The following is a 15,507-nucleotide window of genomic DNA, read 5'->3' as shown; positions in this document are numbered from 1 at the left end:
CTCCCAAAAAACATGATCAGCCCTACATGGTTGCTATGACTGTATTTCCTTTTTTGGGTTCTGCACATCCCCTGGTCCACCTCTTCCATCCTCCTCAACTGCATAGTCAATATTAAGAACTACATAAAAAAATTTTATATGGAAGTAGATCTTATTATATCTATGATCTATGCTTTGAAGTGTTTTGGCAAGACCTATAAATGAGAGACAGTGTATCATCCTCCCTAGTTCTTTTAAGGGCTGCGATGTGCTGATACAGGAGGTTCTGCACATATTTTGGGAGCATCCATCTCCATGACTCTCTAGCACGAGAATCACTTTTTCCACTCTGCTTCTCTCCGCAGTAAATCTCCCATTATCAATACTTTTCCATCTAAGGGAAGGAAATGTCTCACCACTTCCTTCTCCATTCTGACAGATTCTTCATTGTTCTCATTGTATATCTGTTCCAAGTCACAACATGGGGGGTTGTAGATTAAAAGCATCAGTATAAACTTCCTTCCCACCATATTTTTGCCTTATATAGTCTGCATTAGCAATGCATTGATATATTTTTTATTTTCATTTTGCTTTGTCGCTGTCTCCCGCGTTTGCGAGGTAGCGCAAGGAAACAGACGAAAGAAATGGCCCAACCCACCCCCATACACATGTATATCCATACACGTCCACACATGCAAATATACATACCTATACATCTCAATGTACACATATATATACACACACAGACACATACCTATCTACCCATGCACACAATTCACACTGTCTGCCTTTATTCATTCCCATCGCCACCTCGCCACACATGGAATACCATCCCCCTCCCCCCTCATGTGTGTGAGGTAGCGCTAGGAAAAGACAACAAAGGCCCCATTCGTTCACACTCAGTCTCTAGCTGTCATGCAATAATGCCCGAAACCACAGCTCCCTTTCCACATCCAGGCCCCACACAACTTTCCATGGTTTACCCCAGACGCTTCATATGCCCTGATTCAATCCACTGACAGCACGTCAACCCCGGTATACCACATCGATCCAATTCACTCTATTCCTTGCCCGCCTTTCACCCTCCTGCGTGTTCAGGCCCCGATCACTCAGAATCTTTTTCACTCCATCTTTCCACCTCCAATTTGGTCTCCCACTTCTCCTCGTTCCCTCCACCTCTGACACATATATCCTCTTGGTCAATCTTTCCTCACTCATTCTCTCCATGTGCCCAAACCATTTCAGAACACCCTCTTCTGCTCTCTCAACCACGCTCTTTTTATTTCCACACATCTCTCTTACCCTTACATTACCTACTCGATTAAACCACCTCACACCACACATTGTCCTCAAACATCTCATTTCCAGCACATCCACCCTCCTGCGCACAACTCTATCCATAGCCCACGCCTCGCAACCATACAACATTGTTAGAACCACTATTCCTTCAAACATACCCATTTTTGCTTTCCGAGATAATGTTCTCGACTTCCAAACATTGATATTTCCAGGAAATTAATGGTTTCCTTAATCAAAATTGCCAGTCCTCCTGCTCCTTCTATCTTCTCAGCCCCTCTTTGGTATAATGTACCCCTCTAGGCTCATTAAATTACAAAGTTTAGTTGTTTCAAAAGTAATCAATCACCCATTTTTACTGTAACGGGAGGAAGTTTTAAACTCTTAGGGCCCCATCTCTTGAACACTCTATTGTCATTCAAATCCTTAAATTTATGTTTGCTGTCCGCATTAACCATGTCCTCTCGTTCTTTTCTATTCCTCCAACACTCTTATACTATGAAAGTACTTCTTGCATATCTATAAACAAGTTTCTTTCTCAATTTCATATCATGTCCTCTGGTTGCTCTATCCTGCACCTTTCAAAGAACTGTTCACGGTCCTCATCATCAACATTTTATAAATTCAAAGGTTGTGATCAGGTCATTCACTGTTCTTATCATCAATGTTTTAAAAACGTAAAAGGTTATGAACAAGTCTACTCGCACCCTTCTCTCTTCCTAGGTGGGCAGATTTAAAGCCTTAAGCCTCTCTCAGTAACTCATCTCTCTTGATTCTGGTACCATTTCGCTTGCCCTCCTCCAGACCTTCTCTGCAGGCTCTTTGTGCTCCTTACAGTGCAGTGACCAAACATGAGAAACTAAGTTCTAGTTTTGGCTTTATGTACAATTTAAACAGCTTTTATCCATACACTTGAAAGCATTTTTAATATTTGCCAGCAGATGGTCTGTCTCAGTTACTATGGAACTCTAGTGACACATTAGTGATTATGTTGACTCCTACATCCTTTTCATACACAGAATCCTTAATCTTATTACCTGATAAATAACAATCATAATCAGGACTTCATTCACATTGTCCCATCCTCATCACCTTACATTTCCTCTGGCTGAATTTCATCAACCACAAAATAGACCCACTTTGGGGTTGATTAAGGTCCTCTTGCTAGCTGATACAATCAACCTCATTTTTTCACCTACTTCATGACTTTTGAACCATATGCAAACATATCCAGGTAGGAGTCCATACCTTTAGGCAAGTCATTTACAGGGACCAAGAAAAGTAACAATTCAAGAACAGAACCTTCTGCCACTCTGTATACGTGTGCATAAGTTCATGTTTGTTAATCTTTTTGTGCAAAAAAAAAAAAAGAGGAAATTTTGCACTGAAGGAGTCTCATTTCTTAATGTTACAGCATCTGTACACAAATATAACATGCAACAATAACTTAAAAAAAATGAGTTACACATGTAACATAAGGAAAAACTGAATTTACACTTAGGGAGAGGAAAAGTTGGGATATAAGCTATCATTTATCAAAATCAGTTCATGTATAGGTCATCTGGCTTTGGTGGAATTTGTTTCCAAAATATATAAAAGCTTCCAAAAAGGCAGTGACATACTGTGGATCTGTACAATAACTTTAATAATTTCTAATTGTACAATAAAACATTATATTTACATGAGGGTATTACTAATATCCATGAAACTCTAAGTACCTTCTGTGCCAGCTGCTGTTCACCAATTTCTTTTCTTCTCCTTAAATTCTGTTCCATCTCACGATTTTGTGTATTTCTTTCTTGACTTTGGATATGTGAGAGATGTGCTGTAACAAAGACAGCAGAGAATAAAATTACATCCATCATTTCAGACATGCACTAGATTACAGGTATCAACTGTATACCATAAACATTTAGACTTCAAAGCTCTTCTTGACTACAAAACTGTGGCTAAAATATTACATAAGTAAACATCCTTTCAGAAAAGCAAAAAGCTGAGTGAAGAGAGGGTGTCTCATCCTTAAGTACAGAGCAAATGAGATTTCTTTTGACAGTATGAGGCAAAACTAACAGCAATCTTACACAAAATTTAAAATATATATGAAAAGAGGAAACAAATACAATATAAAGATATACTACAGACATCTAAGACAATCTATAAATGCCAGCCATATGAATAGTCAAGACATACAACAACCAATATACAAATAATCTGACTATTGTTAAGGTTTCACAACCTTTGCAATTTCGTAATTCTCAACTTTCCTCTCATATTACTTTACAACTAACCATAAACCATTGACACAATTATTGTTCAACTTCATGCTGACATTAGTTTCTAAGGCTTCAATGCCCCGTAATCTTACATACCTGATTCCAAACTTATCCCTAATCTTATCTTCACTATTTTCCATACCTTCACTCCTCATGACTTCATTACCTCCAATCTAATTCATCAGTCTGTCATATCCTTGCCATCTTCATTACTATCCAAGCCTTCATTCCTCCTCATGAATCTAATGCCTCCAATCTCATTCTTCAATTTCTATCATATCCATGTAGATGGTCATGAGGTTGATAGTAATAAAGTGCTTATACCACATGTACTCTCATCTTTTATTCTTATCAAGCAAGACTTTCAATAAAAAAAGTGCAGCAAGAGGGAGGGAGGGAGGGAGGAGATCCTGGGATAGGAAGGCAGAAGTTAACCTCATCCAAGACCATCTACCACAAAATATTGGTCTACTTATTCTCACCGTTTGATTTGTCATGAAATATTTCAGATTCTAATGCTAATCTCAAAAAAAGAGGTTTACCACAGGTAAAGTCATAAAGATAAGGCTGCAGGCCGCTTGACCAGTTATGACATGAAAGAATTAATTAATTTTTTTTGAAAGAAGATAATGTACGACACTCACCATTTATTTTTGTACAATCATGATACTGTAGTGCAAAAGATTCTTGTTCCTGCTCCAAATGCCTCAACTCATCTGCAGTCTCACGAGTACGACGATGTAAGATTTCTAGTTCACTAACTATTTCAGCACATGGCTCCATAATCATACTGGTTGTTTGTGTTACAGCTCCCAACATCTGATATGTGAAAGTATTACAAAAAAAATTAAATCACTTACAATAATATTGTACTTATGAGTTAAACCTGAATGTTATCAAATTAAAGCTTATGCTTAGCTACCTTTCATCCTGAATGTTATCAAATTAAAGCTTATATCTAGCTACTTTTCATCCCAAGAGTCAAAAGTTACTAAAAGACAAAAAATTTGTTAGAAAACAAGTATAACCAATTAATCATTCAATTATTTTGTTGATTTTAGTAACTATGTAAAGACTAAACTCATGAGAGGAAGGCAACTTCCCTGCTTTTGTGGTAGGTGTAGGTCACATGACTTATTAAAAGGGTATTGATTCTTAATAAAGTATAGCAATTTATGCAAATCCTCTTCAACTCGCTTATACCTTCTCCTGTTACTAACCCTAACATTTCTTATTCAATTAACCCTACTCACACCACATATTGCTCTCATACATTTCCAGCACATCTGCCCTATTCTCTACATCATGGTCTAAGGCCCACACCTTGCATCCATACAATACCAACGGGACTATCATACCATCAAACATACCTAATTTAGCCCTTAAAGACAGTGACCTCTCTCCACACATTTCTCAATGTGCCCAGAACCTTTGCTCACTTAATAACCTTAAGGCTTACTTTAGCTCCTCTGGTTCCATTCACTGCCATATCCACTCCTATGTACCTAAAACACCATGTTCCTCCAAGTTCTCTTCACTCATACTCACACTCAAGTTATCTTGTCTCTATTCCCTGATAAACCTTGTAATCTTGCTTTTATTCACATTAATGCTCAGTTTCCTTTCACACATTCTCCCAATTTCAGACAACAGCTTTATGTTGAAGGCTCCAGTTACGGACAAAAGTCCACATCAAAGTCGGGTTTTAATCAAAATATTGTGAGAATCATAAAACAGAAAAAGAAAAAACAAAAATATTCTTGACACCACCCTCCAAACAATGATAAAATGTGACAGGTCAATTTTGCAGCTGGCCACCATACTAAAGTAATTCAAGATGACTTCATCTGTAAAAATGCTTGAACTCTCCGTTGGAATTCACCATTGAGTTCTTTCTCCAACACCCTTCAGTTTTACTCTACACAACTTCCCTTTATCTAAAACTTCAACATGAAGGTTCTTTCATGTGCAGACAATTTCTAAATCACATCAAATGAACTGACACCATCCAAAGCAGCAATATCAAAAATGCAGCACTACATTACACAACTGGATCAATGGCTCACCAAGGACAGAATGTCTGCATCTACAAAAAGGTCTTCAATCAATCTTTTAAGCCCAGACAAACATGAATGCAGCTCACACCCTCCAGCCATCTTGAATGGACAGTCACTCCAACTAAACATAAAATCAACCATTCTAAGCATCAAATACGACACATATGACATTCACTCCACATCACTGGCATCAACACAACAGCAACACACAAACTAAATGGCACCAGATTTGGACAAGAATCCTATAGAATCAATTCATCTGCTCTACTTTAAACTAAGCCTCACCTCCCTGGTTTTACAAGCACCCTCTTAAATGCAAATATAACAAAGCTGCAAACCAAAATAGTGCACTCAGAACAATCATTTGCAGCAGGGGTGTGTGATGTCTCCATGGTTGTTTAATTTGTTTATGGATGGGGTTGTTAGGGAGGTGAATGCAAGAGTTTTGGAAAGAGGGGCAAGTATGAAGTCTGTTGTGGATGAGAGAGCTTGGGAAGTGAGTCAGTTGTTGTTCGCTGATGATACAGCGCTGGTGGCTGATTCATGTGAGAAACTGCAGAAGCTGGTGACTGAGTTTGGTAAAGTGTGCGAAAGAAGAAAGTTAAGAGTAAATGTGAATAAGAGCAAGGTTATTAGGTACAGTAGGGTTGAGGGTCAAGTCAATTGGGAGGTAAGTTTAAATGGAGAAAAACTGGAGGAAGTAAAGTGTTTTAGATATCTGGGAGTGGATCTGGCAGTGGATGGAACCATGAAAGCAGAAGTGGATCATAGGGTGGGGGAGGGGGCGAAAATCCTGGGAGCCTTGAAGAATGTGTGCAAGTCGAGAACATTATCTCGGAAAGCAAAAATGGGTATGTTTGAAGGAATAGTGGTTCCAACAATTTTGTATGGTTGCGAGGCGTGGGCTATGGATAGAGTTGTGCGCAGGAGGGTGGATGTGCTGGAAATGAGATGTTTGAGGACAATGTGTGGTGTGAGGTGGTTTGATCGAGTAAGTAACGTAAGGGTAAGAGAGATGTGTGGAAATAAAAAGAGCGTGGTTGAGAGAGCAGAAGAGGGTGTTTTGAAATGGTTTGGGCACATGGAGAGAATGAGTGAGGAAAGATCGACCAAGAGAATATATGTGTCGGAGGTGGAGGGAACGAGGAGAAGTGGGAGACCAAATTGGAGGTGGAAAGATGGAGTGAAAAAGATTTTGTGTGATCGGGGCCTGAACATGCAGGAGGGTGAAAGGAGGGCAAGGAGTAGAGTGAATTGGATCGATGTGGTATACCGGGGTTGACGTGCTGTCAGTGGATTGAATCAGGGCATGTGAAGCGTCTGGGGTAAACCATGGAAAGCTGTGTAGGTATGTATATTTGCATGTGTGGACGTGTATGTATATACATGTGTATGGGGGTGGGTTGGGCCATTTCTTTCGTCTGTTTCCTTGCGCTACCTCGCAAATGCGGGAGACAGCGACAAAAAAAAAAAAAAAAAAAAAAAGAACAATCAAGGGTTATTGTTCCTATAACTTGTTCACACATCTTCATAATTCCTCAATCTGCAACAGTGCTACCCCTTCTTAGCTCTTGCTCTCAAAATAATCCCTGATGTTTACACCCCCGCCCCCCCTACATTCCCAAGCCATTCTTCTCCCCTCCCCTTTAGGTTTATATCACTCAGATAAACAAAATTCAAAATTCCCTCCTCAAACATACTACCTACCTCTCCCTTTCCGCATCTTCATACATCCACACACATTCTGACAACACATGCCTGAGCCTTCAAGGAGGGCAAGCACTCCTTGCTTAGTTCCTTCTGTGCCATCTTTCAGAATCTAAAAATACAAAGAGGTAAGGTTTCCTGCCCTCTTGAGCCGCCTTCTACAATAAGCATGGAATACGTGGGAAGTATTTTCTCTTCCCTATCCCCTGTATTCCTACATTATATATGGTTACTATCTTGTGAATCCCAGGAATGACAAAAACTGTCATAAAAAATGGGCATGCATGAAAACCAAGAAAAGTCATATTTCTGTAGCATGCTCCATCTTCCCCAAACCTAGGATGCTTGCTATCTTTCCCTCATTCTATTTTTCTGATGCTTGCTATCTTTCCCTCATTCACTTTTTCCAGTGAACTACATTTTCCTAGCTGTTCCATCATCATCCATCAACTCCATATGACCAAACCACTTCAAGATATTTTTCCTAAACCACCCTGTGATACTACAACCCGCATCTTTTCCTCTCTCTAACATTCCACATCTGCTAACTACTTATTATTACTTACTCATTCACTGACATGACAAGCACCCCTCAAATAGCTCTTTTCACAAGGCTGAATCCTAAAACCTGCAAAAAGTCTTAGTTGCTGAAAATAAGCCAACACTATCAATTAAACTCAACTACAATAACCTGACTTTAGAAAATGAACAAAAGAACTTACACTTTCGTGTTGTTGAACCAAATGAAGCTCTGTTTTAAGGCACTCTCGTATGATGGATACTAAAGCAAGAGGATTGTTATTCAGGTACCGAGTCTGAAAAATATAAAGTAATCCTTTAATCACGTTCTAATCAATCATACAACATAATAGAAAGCATAAGATACACTTTTACCAGAAACAAACTAACAATTCTTGACAGAGCATCAAGTATTATGAGCATGTGCTACTACTCAATTCTAAACAAATATTTATCAGAATTGTTTTCCTTCACCCATTCAAATAATAAAATAATAATACACAATAGTCTTCTATCATCATACATCTACCTTTCATTGCCCACTGTAAGACTCACTGTCATATTGTACTTAATGAGAGGTTGGTAAATACCACATTATAATATGCTTGTCAGGTTAGTTAGTCATCATAGTCATACAACCTTTGTACCCTTTTATGGGGTACAAGCAGAGGAAGTGAAATGATAGATTCCTTTAAAGTACAAAAGTTCTCTATGTAATAACTGCTACTCTTTTCCTTCTACTAATGAAGGTAGAGCCTTGCTAAAGGTGATCTCTCACTTGTGATGTAACCAAACCAACTGCATTCACACACAAATACACACATAACAAACTCTAAAATTGGTCTAAAATGTGGTTGGTGAAATTCATCCTTAGCAAATGCAAAGCCATGAAGATGATACTAAGCAAAAGAAAGCCTTTGCATGATTATCATTTAGCAGGAGATAAGCTTCAGGATTCTGTGTGTACGAAGGATTTGAATATCAACATCTTCCCAACCTGTGACCTAAGTCCTGCACTACAACAATCCTGAAGGAGACAAACTGTGCTGAAAATCTATCTACTTATATACCTATCTGACACCTGCTCCCTCCTGGAACTCGCTCAAAGGGATGGCTACAGCAATAGTCTCCATAACAGTGAAATCCAGTGCCATTTCTTAGCCTTTGGTGCCTCACCCTTAACAAGCCTCTGACAGTGGGCAACTCTAGTGCAGTGTTTGCAGGGGCTCTAATATAATGTCCCTACTGAAAACATCTACCAAATGTTCCCAACTACTACTTCTACCTAATGCTCCCACCTACTACTTCTACCTAAAGCTCCTGCCTAAATCTTCCTACCTATTCCTTCTATCTATTGCTCTTATAATTTTGTCCAAAGGCAAGGCTAATGAATAGTGCTCACCATAGAAAAATCTAGTTTCAAGGAATGAGCTGTGTGAGTCAATTGTTGTTAAGTGTTACATGTGAGAAAGTGATAATTTATGTTTGTGGACAGAATGCCAGTAATCCATATATGGGTGAGGCCAAAAGAGAAGACAGATATCTGGGTCAGTGAAGTGCAACTTGCCATCCACTGAAGAGCTGGCTCACAACAGAGCTGTCACTAACCCTCCCAATACCCATGCAGGAAGTACTGGTAATATACCTCCCTAGCCTACCAGCTGCTATCTAATGCTGAAAATGTATATCCATATCACTGATACCAATACCCTCCTGAAACTCCCTTATGGGGATGGCCACAGCAATAGTCTCCATAACTAGTAAATACCAGTGGTGCTTTTTAGCCTTTAGTGCCTCACCCTGAACAGGCTCCTGGCAGAGAGCAACTCTATCACAGTTTTACAGGGGCTTCTATCTAATGTTCCTACTGACTACTACTACCTAATGCTCCTGCCTAATGTTCCTACCTACAACTTCTTCCTAATGTTTCTACCAACTGCTTCTGCCTAAATATACTACCTACTACTTCTATCGACTGCTCCTACCATTCTGCCTAAAGGTAGGGTTAGCACATGGGAAAATTTACAAAGAATGAGCTGTGTGAGTTAAGTGTTGTCAAGAGTTATGTGTGACAAGGAGAGATTGTATGGTTGTGGACAGAGTGCAAGTAGTCCACATGTGGGTAAGGCAGATAGAAAAGACAGCAACCTGGGTCAGAGGAGTGCAACTTGACAACCAATGAAGTATTGGCTAAATATGCAGATATCATTAACCCTCCTGATAATCAGGCCATTAGTACTGGTAATATACCTCCCTTGGTTGCTAGCAGCCTACCAACTATTACCTACATGTTGAAAATATTAGAACAGCTTTCATGTATATGGATAAGGAAGTATTTAGCAAGATGTTCATATCCTGCATGAGGCCAAAACAAGATAACATTTCTCAAATTTGGTCAGCACACCTAATGAAGCACAAAGAGCTAAAAAGAGAAAGTCCAGAGAAGGGCAACAGGAAAGGCACCAAAATTAAGGCATTGGAAAGGCACCAGAATTAAGGCATTAAGTTACAGGGAAAGGCAAAAGGCTTTCAATAGGCCCAACTTAGAAGAGAGTCAGGAAAAAACTGATCACTACCTTTCAGATTTCAAAATAGATCAACAGAGTACACAGAGAAGAGTTCTTCAAGAGAAGCTGGGATATAGCAACCAGGGGATAAAATATCACGTTAGGTTAGATACTTGTCAAAAAAAAAAGATATAACATCAAATTAGGTTAGATACTTGTCAAAAAAAGAAAATATTCTAAAGAATACTTTTATAAGAAAAGAGTGGCGGATGAATGGACAAAAACGACTGAGGACATGCCTAATGCTGATACCATATGTGCATAAACTTAAGGAGTTGCATGACGGAGAATGTATATTGGACAAGGAACAGAAAAAATGAGCTATGGCCAGTGGTTTGGTAAAAATGCTATATATGATTGATCTATCCGTCTATATCTCTGAAGCTCACTCCCTTCAGGAATTCCCATCAAAGGGGTGGCCTCAACAAAAGAGTCTCCACTTATCCCTGTCCTTACATGCCTCCCTCGCTCATTCCATTCCACGCATTTTTCCACCAAGTGTGGTAAAGCAGACGGAGAGGGACCAAAGCTGAATTATTTGAGAAAGGGGGTGACTATGTTGTTAACTGGTTGTTATCATTTTTAATGTATGTATGTCTCATGGTGAGGTAACTGTGGATTGGAAGAATGTTTAAAGGCAAGGAAAATAAGTGAATGCTCAAATTACCAAGGTAAACATTGTTAGAGTTTTCCTACTTTCAAAGTCAACAAAAACTATACAATACAAAAGGAAAAAGATTTGTCTCACAAAGATACTTTCCAATATACAAGATTTATCCTAATTCCAAAGGAGAGCCATATATGATGTCTGATTCTTATCTGCAGCTCCAAATTCTATATCAGAGATAAACAATCCTAATTATACACTGAACACAGTCACACTGATGGACTGACAGATGACATCATCTCTATATTCTTGCACCTTTTTCATTAAGTTATACAAAAAAGTGACAAATGGGTAAAAGGTAGCTGGGGAAGCTGACAGCAAGAGCTAAGAATTCATTCATCTCAATTAGTTTCAGCAAAGTCTCCTTCAGGCGAATTATTCTCTAAAAGACTTAAATCAAAACTAGTTGATATAAAGTCCAGTCTCTTGCTTCAATATATCTTGCTACATTTCACCAATAAACAGAAGGTAAGATAGGATATCCAGACACACTTGGAAGTATATCAGTTAAACACCTGCTAATCACTTAAACATGGCTCCAATCCATGTCTCTTACACAGTTATCACATGTATTCAATTACTTTTAGCTAACTGCACTGGCACATATCATTCTCATCCAAAACAATGATTCATGGATATGGCAAAATTTACTATATTTCAGAACTAACAACTTTCAATGCGGGAATTCATCTGTAACTAAATCCGTGCTTTTTCTTTTATACTTGGAACTACTATGGCATGGTACATAAGAGGACTGACCAAGAGATAACACTTACCCTGTTTAAGTCCTTGAGCATGCACTCATCTGGATCTCAACTCAAAAATATAAACAAGCATCTTATGAAAAATGCCCTCTAGACACAGAAGCATCAAATCAGTAAAGAGAAGAACAGGTAACTGCACATCAGCACCACAGGAAGCACTCAAGATAAAAGGTTTAACCTACTACACTGAACCTTTACAAAGCTCCATCGCTCTTACTACTGATTAAAAGCTTTTTTCTTACCCTGCTTTCATCAATAAAAGATCTAGTTTTCCTTTCAACTACTGTAATATCACAAAATAAAACCTGACTGACTGAAACTAACTCTGAAGTATAATTCTGAAAGTAAGTGTGTTACAAATCAGTTTAAAGCTAGAAGCACTTACATGAGCAATGAATCATCCTCACCCCATCAAGTTACTTGAGTACTGTCTTTTTGTTAAATCTAAAAAATCAATAAACAACATACTTGGTCATTCATATCAAAGCTATACTAAATATGAGTATTTATGTATTCATAAGGTATTTATGAGAAAAAATATATACAGATTTCAGTCATATAATTATATTATGGATCATGTTTACCACTAATGGCAACTCAAGAAATTTTCAGCCTGGACTTTGGAGTTAAAGGGTGCAAGGGGATTGCCTTGCTATTCTAAACAATGCAATGCTGATGATGTTGTACAACCATATAAAAGGCATATGATAGAGTGGATAGAGATGCTCTGTGGAAGGTATTAAGAATATATGGTGTGGGAGGCAAGTTGTTAGAAGCAGTGAAAAGTTTTTATCGAGGATGTAAGGCATGTGTACGTGTAGGAAGAGAGGAAAGTGATTGGTTCTCAGTGAATGTAGGTTTGCAGCAGGGGTGTGTGATGTCTCCATGGTTGTTTAATTTGTTTATGGATGGGGTTGTTAGGGAGGTGAATGCAAGAGTATTGGAAAGAGGGGCAAGTATGAAGTCTGTTGTGGATGAGAGAGCTTGGGAAGTGAGTCAGTTGTTGTTCGCTGATGATACAGCGCTGGTGGCTGATTCATGTGAGAAACTGCAGAAGCTGGTGACTGAGTTTGGTAAAGTGTGTGAACGAAGAAAGTTAAGAGTAAATGTGAATAAGAGCAAGGTTATTAGGTACAGTAGGGTTGAGGATCAAGTCAATTGGGAGGTAAGTTTGAATGGAGAAAAACTGGAGGAAGTAAAGTGTTTTAGATATCTGGGAGTGGATCTGGCAGCGGATGGAACCATGGAAGCGGAAGTGGATCATAGGGTGGGGGAGGGGGCGAAAATCCTGGGAGCCTTGAAGAATGTGTGCAAGTCGAGAACATTATCTCGGAAAGCAAAAATGGGTATGTTTGAAGGAATAGTGGTTCCAACAATGTTGTATGGTTGCAAGGCGTGGACTATGGATAGAGTTGTGCGCAGGAGGATGGATGTGCTGGAAATGAGATGTTTGAGGACAATGTGTGGTGTGAGGTGGTTTGATCGAGTAAGTAACGTAAGGGTAAGAGAGATGTGTGGAAATAAAAAGAGCGTGGTTGAGAGAGCAGAAGAGGGTGTTTTGAAATGGTTTGGGCACATGGAGAGAATGAGTGAGGAAAGATTGACCAAGAGGATATATGTGTCGGAGGTGGAGGGAACGAGGAGAAGTGGGAGACCAAATTGGAGGTGGAAAGATGGAGTGAAAAAGATTTTGTGTGATCGGGGCCTGAACATGCAGGAGGGTGAAAGGAGGGCAAGGAATAGAGTGAAATGGATCGATGAGGTGTACCGGGGTTGACGCGCTGTCAGTGGATTGGGACAGGACGTGTGGGGCGTCTGGGGTAAACCACGGAAAGCTGTGTAGGTATGTATATTTGCGTGTGTGGACGTATGTATATACATGTGTATGGGGGTGGGTTGGGCCATTTCTTTCGTCTGTTTCCTTGCGCTACCTCGCAAACGCAGGAGACAGCAAAAAAAAAAAAAAAAAAAAACTAAAGCATTATTCAATATATGTAATTGGTCTCTTTCATCTCTGTAACACTGCAGCTGAAATCTACATTAATAAAGCAGTATTTCAAATGATCCTTATGGGAAAAATTATTGTCTTGTGCCATATGTTCCTACTTTTAGAAAAGACATCATACAGTATGGAACGGTCCATTTGAGCCAAATTCCAATACAAGGAAATCCATTAAGCAAGGGATTTACTATATAATGCAAACAATCCATAAATCCATCCCTTAATGTATGCAGGGGTTATCTTCTGCAAAAAGCAATGCACATAGAAATCATATAACAAACGAATAAACACACACAGAAAATTGGGGTGAGTGCAACAGTGTGAAAAAATCATGTCCTAAATGTACTTTAGCCAGACTTTCATTGTTTTAGTTACATCCTTATGTATGTATGCATACGTAGTAGTTGGTAGACAGCCAATGACCAAGGAGGTATATTACCTGTACCAACAAACGGGTAAATTTGTTGCCAAATTTTCTATTTCCCATTCTCAATTAAATAAAATTTAAGCAAAATCAAAGAGGACAAAATAATAAGCTTACATAATTAATAAAAGTATAATATATTAGTGAAGTATACACATAGATCCCTCATGCTGGTGTTACAGAATGCACATCAAATTTCGTTTCCTTCCATTATAAAATCAAAGAAACAAATGTATAAGTATAGGATTGATACAAAAAAATGAGCTAACATACCTCATATGGCCACTTTATAGCAGTTAAGTAGAATAAAACTTCAATCATGACTTCCACCCCTCCCGTGACAAGTTTACAGTGTATGCATCCCACCATATATAGGCTAAAAAAGTACTAAAAAAAAATCAGCAAAATTTCCTTTCTTTATGTTAAAGTAAGAGGGTGTTGAACTGATAAAAGATAGGCCTCTATACTGGTGACATGGATGCTCCTTATCTATGTATGTTCACAATAAACAGACTCCACCAGCACAAGCATACACTGCAGGTAAAAGGTCCCCTTTGGTGAGATTATCATTGGAAGTACAAACTTGTCAAAGAGCTCCTTACTCCAAAAAAAGTCTAGATTTATCTGCAACTGGAAACAGCTAAGCCTTGGGGCTGCAGGAGCATTTAGAAGATCCTGGGTAACACAAAGACCCTTTCATGAAAATTGGTTCTTTTTCATACTTATCCATCACTTTCCACAGTAGCAAGGTAGCAACAGGAACAGACTCAGAAATGCTTTATTCACTCATATTCATTCTCTAGTTGTCATGTATAATGCACCAAAACCACAGCCCCCCCATACATAACCAGGGCCCACATACCTTTCTGTGGTTTCCCTAAGTGCTTTATATGCCACAGTCCAGTCCACAGACAGCATGTCAACCCATGTGTACCACACTGCTCCAATTCATTCTACCCTGTGCACACCTTTAGCCCCTGCATCATCAGGCCCAAAACACTCAAAATCTTTTTCACAACCTTCCATCTCCAATTTGGTCTCTCCTTTCTTCTCTTCCCTGCACCACTGACAAAAATATTTTCTTTGTCAAACTTTCTTCCCTCATTCTCTCCATGATATATAAGTGCAATAATCAATCTTTTCCAGGCATAATTTCTTTTCATTCTATTTTCATACATACGTGCCATTTCTCATGTGAGCAAGGTAGCATCAAGCACAGATGACAGAGCCTTAGGGGGACAATTCCTCACTT

At 38.9% G+C, this 15,507-nt stretch overlaps 1 protein-coding gene across 8 annotated transcripts in view; it reads right to left on the bottom strand.

The window, feature by feature from the left end:
- Stat92E (Signal transducer and transcription activator Stat92E) overlaps positions 1–15,507 on the bottom strand; it is a 119,572-nt gene that overhangs the window by 90,333 nt on the left and 13,732 nt on the right. For all 8 annotated transcript variants that reach the window (XM_071674622.1, XM_071674621.1, XM_071674615.1 and 5 more), the window contains 3 exons: positions 8,035–8,127; positions 4,193–4,367; positions 2,994–3,100 (listed from right to left, as the gene is read on the bottom strand). In XM_071674622.1, coding sequence (XP_071530723.1) covers positions 2,994–3,100; positions 4,193–4,367; positions 8,035–8,127 — 375 coding nt within the window. The remainder of the gene's footprint in view (positions 1–2,993; positions 3,101–4,192; positions 4,368–8,034; positions 8,128–15,507) is intronic.

The sequence above is a fragment of the Panulirus ornatus genome, chromosome 20 (genome assembly GCF_036320965.1).
Source record: "Panulirus ornatus isolate Po-2019 chromosome 20, ASM3632096v1, whole genome shotgun sequence".
NCBI classification, from domain to species: Eukaryota; Metazoa; Arthropoda; class Malacostraca; order Decapoda; family Palinuridae; genus Panulirus; species Panulirus ornatus.
Note: the sequence above shows the minus strand (reverse complement) of the source record. Positions and strands in the feature narration are given on the sequence as shown.